Genomic DNA, 24,642 nt, shown 5'->3' with positions numbered 1-24,642 from the left:
TATATATATGTATAGACACACTTGTGCGTCGACTCGCGCGTGTGAACATACGGATGCGGGTGCACGCACGTGTGTCGGTACGCGCGACGTCGGGTATATGCGACGAGTTTATGGCCCTCGGCCACGCAAATCTCGTTGTGCGTTCCTCCACGCCTTGAAAAGCCTCGACCTACCCTTCTCTTTGGCAAGGCGAGCGTTAGTCACGAAGCCGTGCGCCGAGCGTTCATCCTTTTAATGGATATCTCGAATTAGAAACGAACGCGCGAGGAACGCGCGCACTCTCTCTCTCTCAAACTACCTACGAGAAACCTACTACACTACTACAACCACCACCACTCCCCCGCCGCTTTTCCCTCCTTTTGTGTTTCTTGTTTACGCGCCGTCACGCAATCCCGGAAATATATCGGTTATTTTCGACGCCGCCCCCGCGGTGTAATTATTCACGAGCCGTATTATACACAAGGAGGCGCGAGAGAATTGTTGGAATTGCCGTCGTGCCCGCGCGCGCGCAAAGTCGCGTTTGTCCGAGAAATTGAGTTATGGTTCACGTCCAACTAAAGCCACCGTAATGCCAGATTGTGCGCGAGAGATGCGTGTGACCCGCGGCGAAATTGTGTCGCGTCGAGTTTATATCTCGCGCTAAATTGAACTTGGAAAGGGGGGAGGTTGAAACATTTCGCGCGAGGAAAAGCTTCGTTACACGGTGAATTTAAAGAGAAAAATTAATTGCGCTCGTTCGTTGTGTGCGGATTTGCAGGAGCAAATTGGATCTACCGCCGGTATAGTTGCCGGGAATATGGAAATGCGAAATTATAACGTTATTGTGTAATGTGTCAAAGCCTAAATGTAAAGTTGGAATAAAACTTTCAAAAATTGATTATTCAATATCTAATATTTGATAAATCTAATTAATCGAGATCGAGACGCGATGCTTCGTCTCGATGATAAAAAAAATGTAAATAACGTTATGCATCACGTTAAAAGAGAATTATATGCGTGTTTAGTCGCATAAGAGATTGCGGAACCAGCCACGCTGGATCGAGACATCTGCGCGATAATGGCGCGGTGTTAAAGTACGACGAGCACCAGAGTCATCCGACTGCGACGATGAGAGAGAGAGAGAGAGAGACAGCTGCGCGGGAGAGCCGCTTATTCGCACATATGATTTCATTGAATCGCCAATTCTAGCTTCGCTTGTATAGCGCCACGTCTCGCCCCTCGCTATTACGACGACTTATTATAGCTATTACGGCGCGACCTATTATTGCGACTGCCGGTTGTCTGTCGTGTCTGGTCGATTTGGCCGCGCGAGGACGCGCGCATTCCTGCCGATTGGATTCCAGCCGCCACCGCCACCGCCGACGACGACGACGACGACGACGACGACGCCAGCCCGATGAGAGTCAGTGACCCGATTAAAGCGCGCGACAGGAAATGGGAAGTTATCGCAATACGTGTCTCCGAAGTCAAATCAAACCGACCTTACGAAACTGTGTCGCGTCTATTTGGTATTCGATGCGCGTCGTCGCCAAGCTGATCAAAATCTTCCTCCCCGAGGCGTGAATCGCCTCGAATCTTTCTTATGAATTATTTCTCACGAACGCGAGAAACGAGTACAAGACATAAATGAGTGTTTCGAGTGTTGCTCAACCGGATGCGATTCTCAATATCGGTATTATTGAAAAATATCGACAACGACACGTTTCGATTTCTCAATCGAATTTGCCTATCGAATGAAAGAAATTTTAACTCAGCGTACTTATAACTCACTTTTCAATTATCAATAAAAAAAAAAAAAGGGATATCTGAAGCAAATTAAACTCTCATAAATGCGTAATAAATTTTTTTTTTTTTTATCATTCTGATCGTCCCGAAATCTAATTACGGAATTAGCGAAATCTATTTCGACGGGAATTTCATTTGACATTTCTGACTATTGGAACATTTAACGAGGAAATGGAAAAATTGCCGCGAATTACCGCGTTGCTCCATCACGCACCTGCCAACATCGATTCCAAATTTGTCAAAGAATCTGTAGCTGAAAGCGCATCCGGTACCGCGGCGGTGAAATATCTGCTGTATGTGGACAACGTATACGAGATAAACCTTCTGGCGCATTATCGATCAATCGGCGATATCGTGAACACGCGATACGCATCCTGGTTCCGGTCCTTTGACGACACCGGCGGTATTGCCGGTTCGCCACAAATGCACGAAATTTTCCCCGGGCATCGCTCGTCTATCGAAATCCAAATGCTCTATGATGTCACAGCCACGCCACTCCCAATTTGCGAAATAGCGGGGACGTTTTCCACCGTTCGACCGAACGAGTGCTGAAAGCTATTTCATTCACATGTCACCGTAGTCGATGTAGTCGAACGGATTTTCTCATTCGCATTGTGCGCATCGTGACAGTTACGCGCACGCGCGTGTGTGTCTGCTCTTAGCTAATTATCATTTTTATATAATAAATTAGTTTTGGGTAAACACGCGCGCGCGTGTGTGTCATTGCGATTCGCGATGCTTCGCGTCAAATTGGAAATTGAAATCTTCTAATATAAAATCCCCATATTCCCTCTCGACCCGGTTAAAGCGGAGAGACGAAAAAGGTCACGGATAAAAAATTTTCTCTCGCAAGTGCGAAAATATAAAAATACGTACGTGTAAACGATAGAAAAATCTCAAGGAGAATTTTTTAACAGAATCTCAAACAAAACTATTTTCCCGCTCGTGTGGTACATTGTTCCGACAAACAATTCTCGTATCGCGTTTAAGCACGACCTCGAGTTGCGAGCACGCCCAAGAGCGATATCTCGAAGCGAGACGCGAATTCTAATCTTCGCACTGCCGCGCCGATAGATAGCGACGAAGCGCGGAGATATCGCAAGATACAAACGGCTGCGGCGGTGTGCATGTGTATCGAATATATCTACGTACGATTTCATGTGCGAGCGAGCGAGCGAGAGCGCGCGCGCGCGCGTGTGTTCGTGACGGGCGTGTAAACTGCCGGGGCGAGCTGATGGACGTGTGCCACGTGAACTGCATAATGAACAGTGATCATTGCCCGTACTTCGCCCACTCGAACGCTTCGTATGCGCCCTCGGTGGGAAGATAACGCGATGACCTCGAGATAAATTGGTCGTCCGTGTAGCTTGGCTCGTCTCTCTCTTTCTCTCTCTCTCTCTCTTTCTCTCAGAGAGAACAGACGTTAAATTTCGAGAGGCGTCACTTGCATAGCGCCCGAAAGAAGTGCACGCTGCGTTGTGACTAATCAACTTCGCGTTTCTATCGGAATTACGAGATTGTCTCTGCTCACTTTCCGCTCGAATTTGTGCGAGATGTTATTAAAATACCGTAAGCGATTATTGATAATTCCATTACCGAGACACGTCAAATATATATATATCTCGTATCTACTCCCAATAAATTCAAAACAGCACTCGGATAAAGAAAAAAAACCAATCAAACGCTGAGAGTAATTTATTTATTTATTTTTTTATTTTTATCTAACGACAAACAGTGACGCGTATGTAAAATCTGATGACCTTGGACGAAGAGAGAGCGCGAATAAAGCGTGAATTTTTCGATTCGACGACGAAGCGCTGGGTGAACCGCGAGATATTCAGGTGTGATTCAGAGTCGCGTGACGCAATCTCGTGTGTGTGTCTATACATATATATATATATATATATACACATATACACATAGAGTTAAAAGCGAGATTTATTTCCTTGTAAACATGTTTCAAATACGCACCTTCGGCGTATGTTCGGAGCGCGACCGCAAAAGAGCGACGCGGGCAACGTTTGTCGTCCTCGAGATAAATCGGCGACCGGTAATAGAAGGCGGTTTTTACGAGACACATTCTAGACCATAAACACGCGAAAGGATTCACACGGTCGTCGGCTATTTAAACGCGGTGACAATAATAGCGCGCGATGACTCAACACGATGTGTGATCGCGATAAAGATTTTCTGGCATCGATTGCGCATTCCGAAATAATTGCGCGTCGCTCATAAAACCGACAGTTTAATTATACAATAACAATCTCATTACATAGTAATAAGAAAAAAAAAACAAACTGCTTGTTAATAACACACGAAGGTGGTTATTTTCGCGAATACGCTTGAGAGGGTTCGTTGACGCGACGGCAACATCACGTAGATAATGCAAACCCAACATTATACGTCCAAGTTTTCTTACGATAGAAGCTGCAAAACGATATACTGCGATGCGGACACGCGATTCCCCGGGCGCACATTTTTTACAGCTTCCTGCCGTGTGCATTCCCGCTCCGTTCTTCTTCGCCGTTCATACCGGTTAACAAACGGTTCCGGACGCGAAGCAACGGAGGGAGAAGGTCAAAGAGCAGGAGGAGAGGCGGGCAGGTTGGCGGATCAGAAAGGAAGGGCGACAGAGGAGCGGTACAACAGAGAGAGAAAAAGAAAAAGAAGGGGAATAAAAAAAGAAGCTGCGCATGACCTTGTGCCCAAATGCCAGTTTCTGTTGCTGCAGCCAGCAGCCGATTACTTCTCGGCGAAGAGGTCGGGGCTTGCATAAGCGTTAAATCGTGATCGTTACACAGAGAGAGAAAGAAAGAGAGAGAGAGAGAGACAGAGAGGCGGAGAGAAGAGGATCACGCACGTAATTGGACGTATTTGGAGCAGAATAACGCAGCGGGGCCGAGCGAATCGCCTTCACGGGAAAAAGGAAAGAAATTGCACAGTTCAAAGAGTTTTTTAAAAGCGCGAACAAAAAAAAAACACGCTAATGACTGCTGTTTTAAATCAACGCGTGACATAATTAGTGTTATATAATATCACTTTAATGTCTCTGTTGTGTTCCCGAGTTATTTAAAAAAACGATTGAACATAACGACCCAACAATTTTGCTTTTCTTTTATGTAAGAAAAAACTCAATTACACTTGAATTACTTTAACGCGTCGATTATCTCGCAACTCGTATTCTCGCAACTCGAGTAGCGCGCAGCGCTAATATGTTATGCTGTGATATACCGAAAATCATTACGGAGAGCGACCTTCTCCTCCACCTCATCCTTCTTGCGTCTACTGAGGAGCAATCACGGCGCAACTGTTATCCGCAATCACGTGCCGCGTGCGCGCGGTAAGCATCGGAACGCGTGTCTCCGGGAAGTGTAATCGCCTCGCGGCGTTTCCCGTTGCAGGAAGTTCCAAGAAGTTTCGAGCCCCCCGTGCGCGCGCCCGCCATCCTCTCTCGCGTGATATCGGCAAATATCAGGCGGCGGCGGTCGCGTTCCGCGACGTCGTCGTTCGTCTCGTGCGGATAACCGATCGCGCCCGCCGATCCGTATCTCCGCTTTATCGGATTTCCCATTTCGCCTGTTCGTTACACGTAACGAGCGATTACTTCCCCGTAACGAAGTGTATCCTTTATCGATATCCCGGAGTAAATTCACTCTTTAATTCCCCAATAGCTTTCACAAAGCGAAACCTGATAACTCGTTAGCGTCTACTTCGTTCCTGATTAATGAACGGACATTAGCTAACGATCCGATATTGTATGTAACATTTCTACCGCAACGTGTGAATTTCTCGTTCGAATTAAAAATCTGTTGCCTCGGCGGAGAGAGATACACAATTATTAGAGAGATATTGAACGATTATATACTTTCGATGTAAAATAACGCGATCCTTTTTCGTCGTTTTTTTTTTTTTTTTTTTTTTTTGTTATGTAACTTTTTCTTGTCTCGGCTAATTTCTCACGTATACGAGGTCCGACATTTCCGTTCTCGGAATAATTTCGTCCGCGCCGGTTTAATCCCGAAACCTTCGTTCCTTTGTATTCGGTAACGCGCCTCCAGAGTTTCACGTGACTCATCGTCGAGGCCAGGATTGAGCAGAAAAAAGGTGCATCGATCAATCAGGCTTTAATACCTCGTGATCGAGTGCTACCGACTCCGGTGGGATCGCAGAAGAGAGAAGGAGATTGAGAGAAAGAGAGAGAGAGAGAGAGAGAGAGAGAGAAAATAAAGACGCGCAAGAACGTGGGATATCGATCGCAAAAGAACGGGCCAGCGTGGTGGTTAACCTTCGTCGCTACACGATGGTCATTAGGGTGGCGTTCTCATCGCGCATCTTCCTTCTTTTTGCGAAGGCCCTTTTTCCCCCCTTCGCAAGTTTCGCCCGCGAGAGAAGAGCAAAAGGGAGAAAATCAACCGGGGATGCTATCGCGCGCACGGCCTTGAAAATATCTCGAGGATGCGAAGGCGATTAACTCGTCCACCGACAAACTGTTGCTTCCAATTTAGAGACCGTCTAATACCCGCGGGAAAATAAACGCGCCGGATCGCGCCGTCTCTTCTCACGTGTCGCGAATTTTATATAATATATAAAAACAGCAAAAATGCAGCGCGGTAAAATAAACAAAAGCTCAAGTATTACACATTGACGATGTAATTTTTTTTTGTTTTTATTTTTAATAATTTTTATTTTTGACAGCTCCGCGCGCGCACACACGCGTATTTTTTCCACTCCGCTGCTCAACAAACTCCACTCGGCAATAAAAATAAAAAAAAATTTAAAAAAATAAAAAATAAAACATTTTTTCGTTATGGGAAACACGTTCGAGTGTTTTACACGACTGTAAATAAATCGCTGGTTAACTGGTGCGCGAATCTCTGTCCGCGCGAGCATACAACAAGATGACAGTTATTAAGAAGAAGCGCGCGAAACGCGCGTCTAGAAGAGAATTCGTTAAGTGTCTCTATCTCACGCGGTCTCGAAATAAAATCACGGCGCGATCCGAAAAAGCGCCTCGTAACGTAGCCGACGACGTTCAACGTCACAAAAATACACGGGCAACGATATTTAGAGAGACTTGGCACCAACTTTTGATCTAATATATTGTCCAACTCGTGGACCACCGCTCGACGCAGACAAGCGCTCGCGGCAGACGATGTAGGAGGTCATCATCATCGTCGTTGTCGTCGTTGTCGTCTGTAGTAACGTCGCCTCTGCCAACCCTCCAACGCCCTTTTCCGCCTGGGCTCTTTCCAGAGGAGCTTTAATATCTCAGTCATGCTCCCGGTTCACGGACTATTAATTATCTCTACCCAGATGCTCGCTGAACTCGTCGCTGTGGGGTCACAGGTCGCTGGATTTGTTACGAAGATTGGCTCCGGTGACGCGTTAAGAGCGAACGAAAGACCGCGCGCGGCTTTCCCGTTATATCCCGTTATAGTCAGTCGTGAAGAAATCCGAAGGACACGATAACGCGTTGTACACACTCGTGTATAAAGAAAGTTGATCCACTATTTGCCACACAGACGACTTTGACGATATATAAAAGTGAAAGCGAAATAATTTATCGCGTCGAAAAAACTTGATTGTATTTATAGAAGAGGAAAAAAAAACAACCTTCTCTCCAAATCGATTTTGTCTGCTCGCACAGAAGACGAAGATACATCGCTATAGTTTCCGATTCGCACGGAGAAAGAGAAAGAGAAAGAGAGAGAGAGAGAGAGAGAGAGAAAGAGAGAGAAAGAGAGAGATAATTCAGTCGCGATAACAGCCCCGTACCTGTGAATTATTCGCAAGCAAAGTTTGCGTGGCTAGTTTCAGTTACTTTCAAACTTTCAGTACTTTAATACGGGAACTTTTATACACATAGTGCGCTTCTCAATCGATACGCGATCGCTAAAACGAAAGAAAACTACACGCACACACACGAGCGTCGTATGCAGAGAGACGTGGAGTCATGGCCGACCCGGACTATACAGTGTTTCCGTAGTTACCGAACTGAGTTATACGGAACAAAAAAGACCACGTAAACTTTCCTATCTTCGGATAGTAACTTCTCGCGCATTCGTTAAAGTTTCATCATTCAGGAAACAACAACGGAACTGTTTGCGAGAGGAATTTAACGATTGTGTCTCTGAGAGAGCAAAGTGAAAAACAAGAAAATGTCTCGCAAGTCACTAAAACGAACGAAAACGTTTCTCTCGACGAGAAACGATTCGATTAAATTTCGCTATTACGCTATTGAAAGGCTGTGCGCAGCAATTTCGATAATCACTACCCGTCCATTCCAAGAGGGAGCACGAATAATCCATTATATGGAGATTAGGGGCGCATAATAGAGAACGCCAAATGACACCGAAAGTTTCGGCCGGGCCGCGGCGGCCTTCGACGAGGTCAAGCGAGACACAGAGAAAGAGAAAGAGAGAGAGAGAGAGAGAGAAAGAGAGGAGGACGCCCGCGCGCGGGTTGGCAGGGTCATCGACACGTGCCGATCAAACGCGGCGGTGATGTCGGTGGTGGTGCCGCGCGAGTGTGTTCCACCGGTTTATTCATACGAGCCGAAGAGCGACGGTTTCGGGTCACCGCCTCGTTGTCGGCGTGCCGCGCGAGTGATGACTCGATTACTCCCCGACCAACCTCGTTCTCTCTATCGCGATAATCCGCCGGAAGTCGGAGGAGCGACTCACAGCTGGCGCCCGGAAACGCAGGCATATACATACACGCGCAAGCACGCGGATACACGCACGTCTCTCTCGTCCACTTTTCTCTTTCTCTCTCTCTCTTCGCGTCTGCCCGCGTGTCGAAAAACGAGAATGAGCCGAGCTCGACGTAGTAGTCACGCGAGAGTCAAACAAAGAGACCGGCGTCCGAGGCGGTCTAGAACCGAGGAAGCGTCGACGAATGCAGCTGCCTCAACGGTCGGACATTCACTTCCCCGGCCTCGGGGAAACTATACCGGGTCTTAAACGGCTTGAACGCGTTTTCATCGCGAGGATGATGTGCGAACGGATATCTGGCTCTTGTAAAACAGAGAATTGGATTACTAATTTCATTTCAATACAAAACCGAAAACAGTTTGTGAAAGATTACGAAGACAGAATTCTCAATGTTCTCGAAGCGACGTCTATCTCGTTCTCGTATTCTCGTTTTCAATATATCGAATGGAAGTTGTTATTGGCACGTTCGGATTATTTCTGTGTCGAGGTTAACAACGAGGCAATTAATCGAGCAAACTAAAAGTCATGATGAACGTCACACGACTGACGCGTAAATGGCAAATAAATATAATTAAGCTTAGACAAGATTATATTGGCATAATGCTGCGGCAGTCGCGATACTTTCGCGAGCGATCGTATTCAATGTATTATATGCGTATTTCAAATCGCTCGTGCATGCGCCAGCACCATTATTGGCGCGCGTAGTCGAGCGGAAAGGTAGTCGCGCGGCGAATAAACTTTTTATCGCCGTCGCGTATCACGTTGCAGCCATCAATCCGAGTCGGGTTGATTATAGCAAACGTAATACGACGTCAGAACCTTTCACGGTGCCGTTTATCGAGGCACGAATATACTTTCGAACGTGAGCATATTAATGGCCCGCATTCTCGAATTGTTTTTGGTTGTTCGAAGAGTTCGGTATAAGAAAAAACATACAAGAGTTACAGTAAAAAGTGTCGGAAAAAAATGTTTTGTTTTTTCTCAACAAAATCAGAAATCGTAACGTTTCGGGTAAATTTTGTATTTGTAAGTACCCGAGAAAAACTCACGAACAAAACAATTGTGAAGAATCACAAAGAGACTTACCGTAGCAGCCTCTCGTGACGATCCCTCTCGAGTAGTTCCTCTGTACTCGGTGGCTGCGGAGCCAGAAGCGTCTGCGGAATCGGTGGATAATACCTGGACGACTTCCAGAGCATCTCGGTTGCGACGGAAGGGTGATGACTCGGTGGAGCGGGACTCTGATATCCGACCGGTGGCGCCGTGGCCGCGGCGCCAGCGCCAGCATTGGGCCCACCCTGAGACGGATGCGCCATCAGTAGCGATGTGTGTTGAACGCTTTGCACGTGCCAGACTCTGGCTGGCGTAGCAGCCGCGACTGCCGACGACGTCGAGGACGACGTCGTTTCCTCGACGCTAAGCGCCGAACTTCTGCTGCCGCTTCTCTCGTCGCCGGAACCGGTGCTCCTCAGCGAGCTCACCCCGCTATCGGAACCGCTATCGCCGTACGTACCGGCGACGCCGGCAGCACCGCTGCTGCCTCCGGAAGTGCGTATGCCGCCGACTGCCGTGGGCACACCGGCGAGTACGCCTGTTCCAGGTATACCGGCCCCGGCCTCCACTTCCATAAGGCCGGCCTCATCGCCACCCCTCGATGTGTGAGACTGCTGTTGCACCTCGAGGAGGCTCGACGGGGTCAAGCGTGCGGCGGAATGGTGATGATGTTGACTGCTCGCTAGCTGATGGTGATGATGCTGCTGCTGTTGCTGTTGCTGTTGTTGATGATGATGATGGATCACCGGACTATCGGCAGAGTAACGCTGCTGATGATGCTGTTGATGATGATGAAACTGTTGCTGTTGATGTTGCTGTTGATGATGCTGTTGATGGTACGGCTGCAGATGATGGTGATGATGACCGGCGATCGGCGGTGGCGGCTTGTTCAGTCTCTCGGCAAGGATGATTGGACTTTCGTTGTGCCGGCTGCGCTCCTGCTCCCGCTGCTGCTCCAGGAGCAGGCTGTTCTGCCTGCCGGGGCCGCCGCCGCCGCTGCTACTAAGCGGACTCAGTCTCTCCAGCACGGAGCCTGAGTCCTGACTGCTCGACTCCAGCAGCTCGACGACCGATTCGACGCTGGCCGCCCTCACGCCGCTACCCACGCTATCCTCCGTGCCTAACTCGGTGGTGGTCACCTCTGTTCGGCGTGATCGCTGTGAGCCCACTTCTTCTTCACTGGCGTTCTCGTCGCGCTCGTCTTCCGCCGCTGGTGTTGTTGCGATCGTTCCGTCCTCCTCCGCCGAATCTTTTGTCTTTGATCGAGTAGTAGTCGACTTCAACAACGATGGACTATCTTCGCGGATGACATTCGTCTTGTCGCTGACCAGCGGCGAGTCGACGTGCAATCCATTCACGAGTAACTGCGGTGGCTGTTGCTGTTCTCGTTGCTGTTCCTTGTGCTCGCTGATCTTATCTGCGTTCCGATCGATCGCGCGAGCGTCCCTTCTCGATTCTGTTGTCTTGCTACCTGGTTCTTTGGAAGCAGGATCGCCCCCGGGATCGACTTTGTCCGGAGGTGGCGGCTCGGGTTCTCTATCCCGTTCCCTAGATTGACTCTCCTCGTTCTCCTCGAGTTTGTCGACCTCCCGTTCAGCCCCGTCGTGTTCTTCCACCCCTGCCTCCTCCTCGGCGTCGTCGTTGTCCTCCTCGTCCTCGTCTTCCTCCTCTGCCTCCACCACCACCTCCCCAGTCCGATCCGCTGCAGCTTCCTCGGCGTTTTTGCCCTTACCACTTTCGGACCGGAGCTTTCTGCCGACGGGGCTTGTTCTCAGCCGCTTAGTCAGTTGATCGCAATGCTCATGACTCTCCTCATTCTCCTCTTCGAGACGATCCTCGTCCTCTTCCTCCTCGTCTTCCGATCTGCTGCCGAGACGTTCGTCCTTATCGTTTCTTGCGCCGCTACGATGATAACGTTCGGCAACAGGGTCTTCTTCGGCGTCCGGCTTTACTTCTTGACCTCCTCCTCCTGGCCTCGGTCTTCTTCGCACCGGTCTCTGATGTTGTGCTGAACCCTGCTGGTCGGTTGTCGGGCTCCTTACCGCGACGTTACGTCTCCGTAACTTCGAAGCACTTCCCGAAGCGCTGTTCGCTTCCTCCAGCACCGGTCGTGCTGCAACGCGATTTCCAACTCTACCCGACGGCGGACCCTTATTCTCCCGATCTTCCTGCTGTCGCGTGGATAGCGCAGCTTCCGCAGAATCTTTTTCGGTCCTCTCGCGACTAGCGCCCTCGCTCACGCGTCGCCGGCGGTTGTTACGAGCGTTGTTCTTTTCTGAAACAGAGAAAGATGAGGATGGAGAAGTTTTTAATTGAACGTTTTTTTTTTCGTCGAATTTAATAGACGAGAAGCAATAATACTAGATAGTAAGAGCCGGATGTAAAATTGAAGTTTTTCGAATTAAAGTTTTGGCGAGCATGGCTATACTATAGTATATATATATTGTAAATCGTTTGTTCGACTTTACGGCACTGTGCGTACAACTTTGTAGCTACTCGAGGCGCAACTGACTTGAGAAACGGCCTTTAAGCTCCAAGTCTTTAAAAGATCGCAAGATTTTAAACTTTTCCTTTTAGCCTTGCAATAAACTCCTCCCCTCCCCGACCCCCCCGTGTTAAAACCCCCCAAGCAACTCTCTCGAAACTTTTTCATTCATAATTTTCTTCCACCTTTTTCATCCCCGCGGCTCGTTCAGAAATACTCAAGCGCCGCAGAGCGCACGTACGTATTTAATTACAAACATTAGCGAAGCGACGGAAGCTGATGATTGCGCGTAAAGAGCGTCGACGAACGAGCCGCTAATTATTGAAATTATCGACGATACATATACACGACGATGGATTATCGCGCACTCGATAACTCTGCGCGCTCGAAGGTTATCTCAATACCCTTGATCGGACCGCGTAATTGTGGCGGGCGATCGATCGATCCCTACAACTGTCCGGTACATCGGCTGTTCACCGTTCAGGGAGATTATGGAGCTGATTTACCGAGGTAATCCCTTTGATGTGCGCAGTCAGTGATTCGCATAACTCGGTAACCCTACGGACGCTATATAAAGCAGTCCACCCGGCAACCGCTGCACCCTCCTCCCCCTTTCCTTCCCCCCCCTCCTCCGTGTCTCTCTCCGTGACATTCGTCTCATGCACATGTAACATATCACCTGTCGCGCGCGTTTCTTTCTCTCCCGGCTCGAGCTTCTTCGCCAGTTTTTCTGCTCTCGAGTTTTTGTAAAATCGGAATCGTTACAAAAATAAAATAAAATAAAAAAATAAATAAATAAACATTGACAATGACAGTGGCGTTCCTGAGTTCAGTTCCTGAGCTCCTTCACGAGTTTCACTCGAACGGAAACGTGAACTCGAACGTGAAATTACAAAAGAATGTTGCAAGCGAAGCTTATCCCCCTTTTTTTTTTTTTCACAAGAGATACGATACACTCAAATGAAGATGTTCTTGTGTGTCGTTGATACACAAGAACATCCTCGCAATTGGCGAGAATACTTACCTCGCAAAGTCGAGAGAATGCTATACCATACAAACTCCATCGCCCGGAGGGGTAAATCACGATAACAACGTAATACTATTACCGTTCGTTCAATTGGCGTCCGTCCAAAACTCGATAGCACGAGTAATAGCCGCCATAATAGCCGCGAAGTGTAAGTTAAAGGATTGTTATTGGCTCCCGACATTAAATCGCTTCCTAATTTATTAGGACAAAATCGCTATTCGTGCAGTCGTACATACACATTATCGTAACTTCCGAGCGTTCTCGAAAGTTGCTGAGCTCGGTAGCTGATTGTTATCAATCGGGGTTGTAAAGGCGCGTCCCTTTACGTCGATTGAAAGACGAGCCTCGTGCACGAATATCGACACAAGGAAGATCGGTCGCGCGGTCCCGTCCTCGCGGCAATTCGCCGTAATGTTCAATCGGGTTTCCGGTCATGTCTGTGGCAACCCGCGGGCAACCGGAGGGAGATTTCAACGGGGTCTTCGATTAACCCAGTAGGAACACGGTCGTGGCATTGGGAGCAATTTACAACAATGCGCGTCATGCACGTGCATACGTGCGTATCCATCTTCCGAAGAGAGAGAGAGAGATGAGCGAATAGAAATGCACACGTGTGTGTATTGTACAACGCGCGCGCGCGAGACAGAGAAACTGGTTGCGAACGGGTAGAAAGGGATGGACAGGTGGAGGAAGAGGAAGAGGAGGCGGAGGAGGAGGATGAGGATATCACGCATAAGCATGAACGTACATATATACACACAAGAGTCGGCGGCGAGAAGGACGAAGGGATGAGGGAAAGGAAGACACACGGGAGAGGGATTTATTACTCGGGATTTACTGTTATTACCCGGAGGGGGAGAGCCACTCCAACGGGCAACGGCGGTGCATACGTGGGGTGTGTTTATCCGATACGGCGTGTAGCTTGCATCTCTGTGTAGATGATATCTGTGTGTACACGCACACACAGAATAATACTAGGGAGCATCGCAACATTCTGAGTCTCGACGTGCTGTGAATCCCGTTTCCTAGCTACTGCGGTTTGTCGTCCTCTGTCTGTCGCGTGCATTACGTTGCACGTAATTAAACAGCGATCGTGTACTTCGTTTCGCGTTCGTGTAGTTGCGTGCGGTGTCATTTTCGGCTTGAGATGCGATTATCGAGTGTACTATTGATATTCGATCGAGAAACGTCTGTTGTCGAGAAGACGGCTAATGCGATTCGCGGGAAAGCAACGTGCAAAACTTTGCGAAAAATAAAATTAGAATAAAAAAAAAAATAAATAAATTCTAACAACAATTTATTAATTTTTTATTATAATTTTTTATTATTATATGTATGATTTATACTAAAATATATATTTTCTTAAATAATACATAATATATTATTGACTCAATAATATTGTGTATTATTTGCACAAAACAATAATACTAGAATAATAATTATTCTATTGAGTGAACAATTTGTGCAATGTTTTTGTTCCCAAGTTTTATTTGTAAGTGATCGATAAATATTTTCCGAGAAATATTTCAGACCGATATTTCAAATATTTATTTTCTTATGATTCAATGAATGACATTCCTAAAAGCAGACTCGAGTCAGCAAAGATTATCGTGTGTTGTTTTTTCAAAAAACATTTCACGGTCTAGACTTTCGCGGAACAAAGATGACAGAACGGGTAGAAAGTGGGATAATCTCCTACGTTGGTAAAATTCCAAGGAAAGTAAGAGGATTTCACAAGAGTCCCAGGGATATTGGGCCATTGAAAAAGGTCGGAAAAACTCGTATGCGAAGAGCAAAAAGCACTCAAAACAATTTTACTGTGTGTTTCTCGCTCTCGGAATGACGAGTCTTTATTTTTCTCGTAGAATATAGCCGCTTACGCAACAGAGATCGACACTTTGCGCTTGATAAATGTTCGAGATTGACACCGAATGACCTAATCTGAATTCTCGACGCGCTCGTGCGATAACTAGGTTATTAACATGCTCATTCATATCATTATCTTAAAAAAAAAAAAAAAAGAAAAAAAAACTGCGCAACGAGATAGATGTTACATGTTTGCGCGCACAAATTCTCGGAACAGATCGGACTATTTATGTCTAGCGAGAAAAATATTCCGATATGTGTTATCAATATGTGAGAAACGCAACGTTAGTCATTATTGTCATTATTATTTTTTTTGTTTTTGCACGCAGCGCTGCACGTTGCATTATGTAAGACCTACGCGCCTTATTTCTATGTAAATTCTGAGCGACGCACAAAGACCGTGAAAAATTGTCCTCAGAAACAGAAGTATGAGTGAGTCAAACCAAAAATGCGCAGCCACATAAAAGTGTTATGTAATTTGAAAGAACAAAAACAAAACAAACTCTGTAGTCGAAACATAAAGAGCAATTTAATCTCTCTATCGCGCAATTTGTAGCACAAAAATAATCGATACACGCAATAATAATCACAACAATAATCGTTAATTACCACTCAACGAGATCATTAACAGATCGACCCGATAAGCGCAATTTATTTTTCCAAGAGATAATTTTCAACCTTCAGAGAAAAAAGCTGTTTACATGACCTTGCGTCACTGCTTGACCGCGCGGAAAGGGCTTTAAAAAGCGCATGGCCCTTCAAAAGGGGCAGGTCGTGAAAAACAACTCCTACGCTAAGCGCTCTTTGTCAAGAGGGACGACGGTGCATCCCTGGTTTGATAGATATCGTCGGCCTGCCCCGACGCACCGGGGAAATTAGACATGCCTGGGCGACCTCCTCTCTCTTTCTCTTTCTCTCTCTCTCTCTCTCTCTTTCTCTTTTCCTCTCCCGCAGGCATTTAAACCCTTTGTCAAAATCAACGCCCCGTGCAGACTGGCAGGTGACCCTTCGAACCACCGCGGTTAACAAAACACTACCTACCCTCTTTCCTCTCGCCCGTCCCTACTTTTGCGTCCACCTATCGACCGCGTCATGCTGAATCCGCATTCTGCATGCGCCATTAGTTCCAGCGCGAATATCAGTCACTGCCATACCGCTCGCTCTCTACCGCTCCTCGCGAAACTTTTGCGCGTCACGCGCGAAGAAGCGAGAAAGGAAACTGTGCCATATGAAAGTTTCGGATAAATTATTGTCATTTCCGGAAAAATTGCACACAGATGATTTTTCATTCGACGAGTGAGTCTTATCAAATGCGAACATATTGAATAATTCTTTTGTTTCGTTTTTGAATTTCACACGTTTGCTTTAAAAAATATGGGAAGAAAAAAAAATCGGAACTTCGTGTGTCTATTAATTTGGAAATATTTTTACGTTAGAATAAAATATTTACATGTACATACATACAAAAACACTTCCTGCATAGTAGCGGTCAATTAACTATTGAAGTCGGAAAGATTAAGCGCCACTTGTGCATTATTCATCTGCTCTTTCATCTGTAAATGCATTTTCTCTAAATATGTTATTACAAGTTTTGAAACTCATTCCCTAACGGCATCCTCTAATTTTCTCTACAGGATGTTAAGTGTTTAATGTACCGCGTTCCATTTGCGCAATATTTCGCATGAATTTTATATGAATAATGGATCAGAATTAGATAGTCGCATCGAGAGAGAGAGAGAGAGAGAGAGAGAGAGAGAGAGAGAGAGAGAGAGAGAACGCGTTAGACAGGCGATATAAATATACAAGATTTATGTGTTGAATGTTAATCGAATCACCGCGCAATATACATTGTTAAAGATCGTCGTTCGTTGTAAACAAATTACGTAGTGATATTGCTAACTTGGGCGCGCATTTTAGAATTCCGATGACAATTTTAATTGCTGTTATAAAATAATCGCGTATTGTTAAAATCGCGCGACAGAGTTAATTAGGCGCGTGTGTTGATTATATACGATGCCTCGCACGCGGAAACGATGAGCAGCGCGTGGTGCTACACTTCGATAATTAGGTTGATCAATTAAGCTCATTAGGAAGAAAAACCGAACAAACGTTGCAATATGTGTAATATATATATATATATATATATATATATATACATATATATGTACATATTATACATGACACAACGGATTACATCCTGCTGACACGAAACTATAATATATGCGCGGATATCAAGAATACAACTGCGAAGCGTGTGTGTGAGAGAAAGAGAGAAAGAGAGAAAATTTAAACAGCGTTAAATTTTGAACCGCTCGTTAAGATGAAATAAGTATAAAAGATTGATATACGTGTCACGCGTAAGATTTACACGTTTTCTGTTTGTTTTAATACGCGATAACAAGAAACAGCGTGCGACAGAAAATTAATCGTTGTTTGATTTACTTTAACCGCTCATGTACCAAAAGACGACACGGGTGAATGAGGGATTTGGCCAACGGATTGCGATCTTCGCAGTCGCGCGAAGATCCGTACGTCTCTTCGAAGAGACGCGTCTCGTCTTCCACGCTTATTTTCGGAACCAAGCTATTTCTGCCGATGCTCAACGCGGGCGACGCTGTGCTTGTGGACGAAGATCTCTCCCGCATCTCTCTTTCTTCTCGCTGCGTTTGTTGATAAACTTATTTCCAACATCGCGAAGCTTAGCCCCCGGTACAAGTGAGAATACAGAAAACGAAGACGATTCCGCGAGGTGAGGAAAAATAACGACAGGGTTGAGGGATCGAGGGATTCGGGACGAGAGCGCAAAAGGGACAGAGGGTCTGGAAAAGAGCATCGAAGGCGAAAATAAAAGTTTCTGGCGTGTCGCCAGGTCTTTCTTTTCTCTCTCTCTCTCACTCTCACTCTCACTCTCTCTTTCTCTTCCCAATCTTCTTATTCTTCCGCTTACTCCGAGGAGACACTCCCGGAGACCCCATGCCAAGACGCGCGCGACGTCAGGCCTACCTAATTTACTCGCAAGCCAGTCACCGTCGATTCTGACACGAGCTTTGATAGAGCTGACGGGGAACATCAGCTCGGCTCAGACACGCTACGTTAAACGCGAACGGACCACGTCATAATAATGAAATGAAATTTCACAGACGGTATATACTCTCTCGCGCGGAGATTGCAAACGTTTCGCCGTTTCTTGCACTTTATGTGTATGTAAAAAAGTTTTTCAGCGTACATGATGTTTTCAGCACACACAAACGCTACTTCTTTGTTTTTCTTTTCGTTAAACATACGCGCGTTTACGTAACCCGACAGCTGTTCCGACGTGACCTTGAAATATACTACTGGTTGCGATCGCGACAAGAGCGAACCGATAAAAATCGGTGTGGTTTATGTGAAACGGCGTCACGGCCCGGAGCGGATGTCAACGGTTTTTTATTAATAAGCAAGTAGACATTTACAATTGATATTTTGCGTACGGCACGTAATTAACGCGAAATAATCGACGCTCGCTATCTAAAATATGCAACCTACTGCATGATATAATACGTGCGACACACACGCCGCGATTAACACGTCGGTTATAGTCCGTCGATCAATGATTTATTCTCAAAAAGCGACGCGATATATCTCCGCGCGTTCAAAATATGTGTAATTTTTTTTTTTTTTTTTTTGTATATTAAAGAAGCACACGTCTAAAAACCATTGTCAGGCTAGTTAAAAATATGTTTATCAATAACGAATAAAGTCCGCTTTTTTTACTCGATTGCCACGTATTCTCGAAAATTAAAATGTTAATGTTTTACCAGTCAGCAATAAATGAGTCTCCTGAATATTTCATCAGGATACAAGCTTGCTTTTGTACAGGACACAAAACTGATATTTTTGTTCGACTCTTCTATTTTTATTGAATGCAAAAAAAAAAAAAAAAAAGAAAAATCACGGTACGACGTATTTACCTTGAAACAGTAGTACTTGATCGTTGTGCGATTAACGCGAGGTTGGTTTGTGTGCAGCCTCGATAGACAACAACGTGCGATAGTAATAGAGCGATAAATCGAGATTGATTGCGTCCGATTTAGAGAACGGAGGAAGCAATATATACGCTCGCTTGCTCGCTCGCTCTCTCTCTCTTTCTCTTTCTCTCTCTCCGCGAACCGATTGTCTACGTGCTTTCGATAGTATCAATATCTCGTCTCGTCTCGCACGAACGAACGTTCGCGAGTATTGTCGTCTGAAATCGACGAGCCGGAAAGATCGAGAACGATAGATCCTTCGCATTTTCCCGTGATCCTCATACCGAACGATTTCTCGCGCGCGCGCGCGCGCGTACAAAGACGCGCTACTCAAGAAATACGTGTCTCTCTGTGTTTTACGAAACTATGCGATTGATATATTAAAGTTTTTCGACACACAGTATAGGTGTGCTACTTAATTAATTAATTTCGTTACAACCCCCAAGCTCGGAACTGGCAATCTTGTTAAACTGAACTTTTCTCGACTTCACTTAGGAAATACGAGTTTTATCTGCCCGGGACTTTGAAGCTCGATTCGCTAAAACTCCTTCAGAATTTAAATCGCTCGGCTCTCGAGGAGTTATTTTTTTTTTTGCTTCCGACATTATTACCGCTGGAAAATTCCTTTATTAAAAACTTGGTTGAAACGGAAAAAACTTACAAGTTTAGAACGACAATGAAAGTTGATAAAATTTACATAAATAATGTAAAAAGTCTGTAGGAATTCGAAAAAAAAAAACATTGAAAAAATGTTTTTCAGAGACGTAAAAATATGTCTCTTAATTGTTTTCGTCTCCGAGTGACGGTCACATTGCGCGCGAACATGAGAAGAGAATACGTACATATATAATCACCGATGCGTGTGCAATGCTCGCTATGGAAGGTTACGTCAGATGCTCGTGCGAAGAGTTGTAAATTCCGATCGCGTGAAGAGATTGTAAATCGCGTTACTCGCCCGTGCAGCTACGCGACGGCGTGTTACGTAACGACGCGAAATGTAAATCTCAGGAACGCGAGAAATCTGTATCGGCGAGATCGCTACCGTATCTGGCCGACACGCCGGAGAAAAGAATGACATAATTCACGATCGCCGTTAATGTCGGGGCGAGGTCAGGCGAGTTCTCAGAGAGCGACGCTTTAATTAACGCTTCGAGTAACTTTCTACCATCTCCCTCGTTTTCTCTGTGTCTCTCCTTTCTTTTTTAAACCTGATCTTCTCTCGGCAACGAAGTCGACACGTGGGTCAGCCTCCATGTTTCCCGCAGACGACCCGCGGGGTCGTTTTTGCTGCGACTGGTAGCAAGAAGCAAAACCGGAGCAGCGTAGCAAGGAAGAGGGAAAGAGAGACAGAGAGAATACACCGAGAGGATACACGATCTGACCGGAGGATTCGTCACGTGTCGACCATACGCTAACTCATTCCACCCGTTTTGATAATTTTTTTTTTTTCCCTCCCGTTTCGCCGCCCCTCGTGAGTTTCCACGTATCGAACCCTCTGGTGGATTTTGCCGGTCGGCCATGGAGAAACGAACAAAACGAGAAACACGAAAAAGAAAGAGTTCCAAGGAAGAAAAAGATGGTAGCTGAGTGGGAGGAACGCCCACAGCATCCACGGTGGCCTGGACCAGAGAGAGAGAGAGAAAGAGAGGAGACAGAGAGGGCGTTGCAGCTGCGCGCCTCTATTGTATCTTTATGACGTTGAGACGACGAACCAAGGCCTCGATTCTTCCTCCGTATCACACCAGACGCGTGTCTACGTCTCTCTCTCTCTATGGTCTCTGTTTTTCTCTTTCCTTCTTTCTGTAAAATTCTCTTTCTCTATTTTTTCTTTCTTTTTCTCTTTCTTTCTTTCCTTTTTTTTTTTTTTTTTTTTTTTTTTCTTTTATTCCTTTTTTCACGCGCACAAAAAAGCTCTAAAGAATTGTCGGTTAAAAAAAGGAACGGCGTGACCATGATATAAAAAATTTTTACGATCCACTCGATGAAAAGAAGGACGTTTGACAACAGGGTCTTTGCACCTGTTTTCGTGCACTTGTTGTGTTTTGTAGAGTTATGAAATTTTGATTTGGGAACTCAAATACCAACGCGCCGATAAGAGACAAAGAATTTGTAAATACGATATACAACTTTTGTCGGTTAACCCGAGGGAGTTTATTTACGGTCACTGTCAAGTGCCTTTGTGTACGCGGTTTTCGAGGTATCGACCACGAGCGTTACTTTCGCGACGCGGAAATATCGATGTCGATAACATCGGGATGAATCGTCAAATTATATTCCACGACACGTTGCACATAATTGAAGTCGTGCGCGTGACACTTTGCGCACGCAAGTAATACACAACACACGGTACGTGATTGAGTGGGCAGTGCGCGGACGTGTGTACATATACACATAGCCGATATTCGCACGTTTGGTCGGGGAGGTGGGGGAACGGCATTCGGGCTTTATCGGTCGTAAACACGCGAGTAATTATCGTTGCCGGCCATCTTGTCCCGCGGCCACGTCACATATCCGGTCACTGACCATTCAATCGTTACGTTCCCCGGCTACAAACCCAGCAACGACTAATAAATAATTCAAGAACAATAGGAAACCTCTTTCTCTTTCTCTGTCTCTCTCTCTCTCTCTCTCTCTCGCTTACTCCTCTTCCATCCGCAGCCTTCCTCTCCCCGGCTCATCTTCCCGCCCGCGCGCGAGATAACTCGACGCGAAAGAAGCATAGCGCCGTGCCGTTAACCCCCGTAATCAAATAATCGCGAGGAACACTGAATGGGAAGAGAAGGAGGGAGCCTAACTATGTGCAATTTCCGTTCCACAAGGCAAGTTCAAGGCTTTCACGAAATTAGGCGCGCACGTGTGTGATAATCGCATGAAACAATTTGGCAATCTTGAGATTTCTTGAGTTAAAAAAGAAAGGAGAAAAAGAAGTTTCTCTCTGGCTCTCTTAAATCTTTCGGAAATTGGATGGAACAACACACACACAAATAAACAAAACAAAATCAGATGCAATTTGGAACCGTATTAACAATAAATAGCGTTAATTTATGCTATTATTATTGTCTGCGTAAAATAACGATAATAAATTAACAGAGTTAGGAAGACATACAAAATATACAAGTATATATGTATGTATCTGCTAATGCAAATTTTATTTGTTGCTGCAAACAATTCAGTAATTGCTAAATATTGCGTATGTGTATGTGTGCACATGAAGTTTATATCGAAATCAAATAAGAAATGGAAGAAAAGGTAGATAGCGTAAATAAACTAATGTTAAAAGCACAATGTGTAATTATTATTCACGGATCGATATGCAAATATCCGCGGCGTTCGGCGATTATTTATTCACGTGCGAAGCTTTCTTTCTCTTTTTTCTTCTCTCTGTCTTTCCGATAGTTGCATATTCTCACGAACGTTGTTACCAACACTTCGACACTTCGTAATGGTATTTATATTTAAACCGGATCGTAATACCCCGGGAAGCTCACTAGTTTAAAGAGCACCCACGCGTGCGGCGCAAAAATAAATGCGACGGGTAAATAAAATTCATACCTATACGTGCGTACATTATAGATACGCCTGTCTCGTATACAATGGCCCCGCGTGCTCCGGGGCAGAGCTCGAGAGACCTTGAAAATCTAACAGTACGTGTAATTTCGCCGTCAGTCACGCAACAACGATTGCGGAATCCTTACTCGTACGTTGGTATCACGACGATAGAAAAGCGACGCGATTCGAACGTTTTTCTCTCTTTTTTTCTCTTTCTCTCTCTCTCTCTCTATCTCTCTCTTTCCCTCTTTATCGCTCTTTGTCTGTCGGCGCGACAATTGGCGCGTTCGATCTGGGACAGTGATACGCGTTTTAATGACACGGACGATTAACAGGTCACTGTCCGGCATAATGGCCGACTTTGTTTCTCGGGTCATAAATGTCGATTCACCATTGTTCTGTAGATCGTACTTTGTACGCCTGTTTGCGCTGAAAAATCTCGGGCCATTGTAAAAAAAATGTCTCGACGAATCATGGTATAATTCCAGATTTATTAAGCAGTCATAAATTGCGCCTAATAATTATCACCGATGCAATTGATTGACAGATTGCGGCCTGTCATCTGCCGCGTCTTTTCTTTTTCTTCAAGTGTATAAACGGTAACCGGAAAAGATTTACGACGCAACTACGGAGAAATAAATTCTCTTTACATTCTCTGTAAATCTCAAACAAAAAAACTCACAAAAAAAAAAACAATTTTTGCTGAATTAAAAAAGGTCAATTTTTTTTTTTTACAACTTATACAATTGATCGTAGTACGTTCGTAGTATAAAAATTGACAGCTCATTGACGGCCCCCGCTGCCAATTCTATTGATGAAACCTATAAAGTATCGGCGTTTACATTCTGCAATTTTTGGGGATTTTACTTGTGCTAATACAGTAGTACTACGAACAAGATTTACGATACAAGCAATATCTTCTTCACGTTGTCTTCAAACAAAAAAAATGATTACGACACTTTTGTGTTGGAAAAAGGTCAAAGACCTTTTCTTTTTTCAAAACTCAAACCGACTGATTTTACTGGTCTCGAATAGTTTCCTTCACTCTTAATAATAATATAAAGATTTTCAAAAGATAGTTCCAGACATTTCGTGACTGGTTAGGATACAATCCTATCTTACGGTTTAGGATTGTAAAAGACTAGATTTACGTCTAGAAAGAAGACTAAATTATTTTATGTTGTTTTTAATCACTATTATTTCTAATATTGTGCATTTTTTTGTTACCTTCACGGTGCAATCACATTAATTTGTAACAAATTAGTGAAAGTTCGTATTAATTATACAATATCTTGTTCTTCTGTAGCTCCTTCATCAACTTTGACTCCTTTAACTTTGATTTAAGGTTGTGAGTAAAATGTATAAGCTCAAAAACCTTCTACACGTTTATTTTAATAAACAACAAACAATTAATACTGCGTTTAATATCTTTATTTTTATTATATCTGCAATTTCTTTGTATTTTAAATTGTAATTTATTATGTGCAACTATTTTACTTCATCACGAAAGTGCTCTAGTTTCAAAATTTCCAAGACTAGCGTAAAATCTCGACATCCGGTTCCGGGATTCAGATTTTACTCGAGACTGGATGCCCTGGTCGTATAACGTTCGTAATATTAGAACCGACAGTTCATTGACAGAGCGCGTTACTCTAGTAAACTTAATAGAAAATATCGTGCGGTGCACAGCGTGCGACGCTTGCAATGCAACTCTCCGCGCAATCTAATCTCGACAAATCCGCGTTTGTCTGAAACCGACACGCTATTATCGGCATCGAATTTATTTGAATATCTATACTGTCATGCGTTTTTAAAATTTTACAGTTTGCGTGATATTTTGAATATTTCGCGGCATTGATTATGCATGTACACGCCGAATATGTATATATACATATATATATATATATATACCAGTCTTCTATCCGTGAATAAAACGCTTAATGGAACAAGCGAGCGTGAATAAGCAAACAGTTATTCCTCCGCGAATAACCCTCAGCTTATGCCTCTCCGCGTGTTGTAAGAACTTGAAACCGGTTTTTCTGTCGTCGTATAATACAGTGTGTTAAATTCATAGTTTGATTGAATTCCTCTCGCGCTATCTATATATTAACCGGTTAATATATTATCCGTGGCGCTCCCCTCCCCCCGAACTCTCTT

The 24,642-nt window shown here is 44.9% G+C and overlaps 2 protein-coding genes across 3 annotated transcripts in view; both read right to left on the bottom strand.

Annotated features, from left to right (window-relative positions):
• The window catches only part of LOC109853673 (lysine-specific demethylase 3A-like), a 109,910-nt gene extending 99,376 nt beyond the window's left edge, over positions 1–10,534 (bottom strand). For both annotated transcript variants that reach the window (XM_020426004.1, XM_020426005.1), the window contains exon 1: positions 9,585–10,534. In XM_020426004.1, the coding sequence (XP_020281593.1) occupies positions 9,585–10,126 (542 nt within the window). In that variant the 5' untranslated portion in view covers positions 10,127–10,534. The remainder of the gene's footprint in view (positions 1–9,584) is intronic.
• LOC109853693 (probable JmjC domain-containing histone demethylation protein 2C) overlaps positions 10,137–24,642 on the bottom strand; it is a 168,078-nt gene continuing 153,572 nt past the window's right edge. Inside the window, exons 8-9 of the mRNA XM_020426039.1 lie at positions 10,228–11,826; positions 10,137–10,165 (exon numbers count right to left, since the gene is read on the bottom strand). Coding sequence (XP_020281628.1) covers positions 10,137–10,165; positions 10,228–11,826 — 1,628 coding nt within the window. The remainder of the gene's footprint in view (positions 10,166–10,227; positions 11,827–24,642) is intronic.

Source organism: Pseudomyrmex gracilis, unplaced genomic scaffold, assembly GCF_002006095.1.
Source record: "Pseudomyrmex gracilis isolate BER0280 unplaced genomic scaffold, ASM200609v1 scaffold_53, whole genome shotgun sequence".
Lineage (NCBI taxonomy): Eukaryota > Metazoa > Arthropoda > Insecta > Hymenoptera > Formicidae > Pseudomyrmex > Pseudomyrmex gracilis.
The sequence above is the reverse complement of the archived record's forward strand: the minus strand, read 5'-3'. Positions and strand labels throughout refer to the sequence as shown.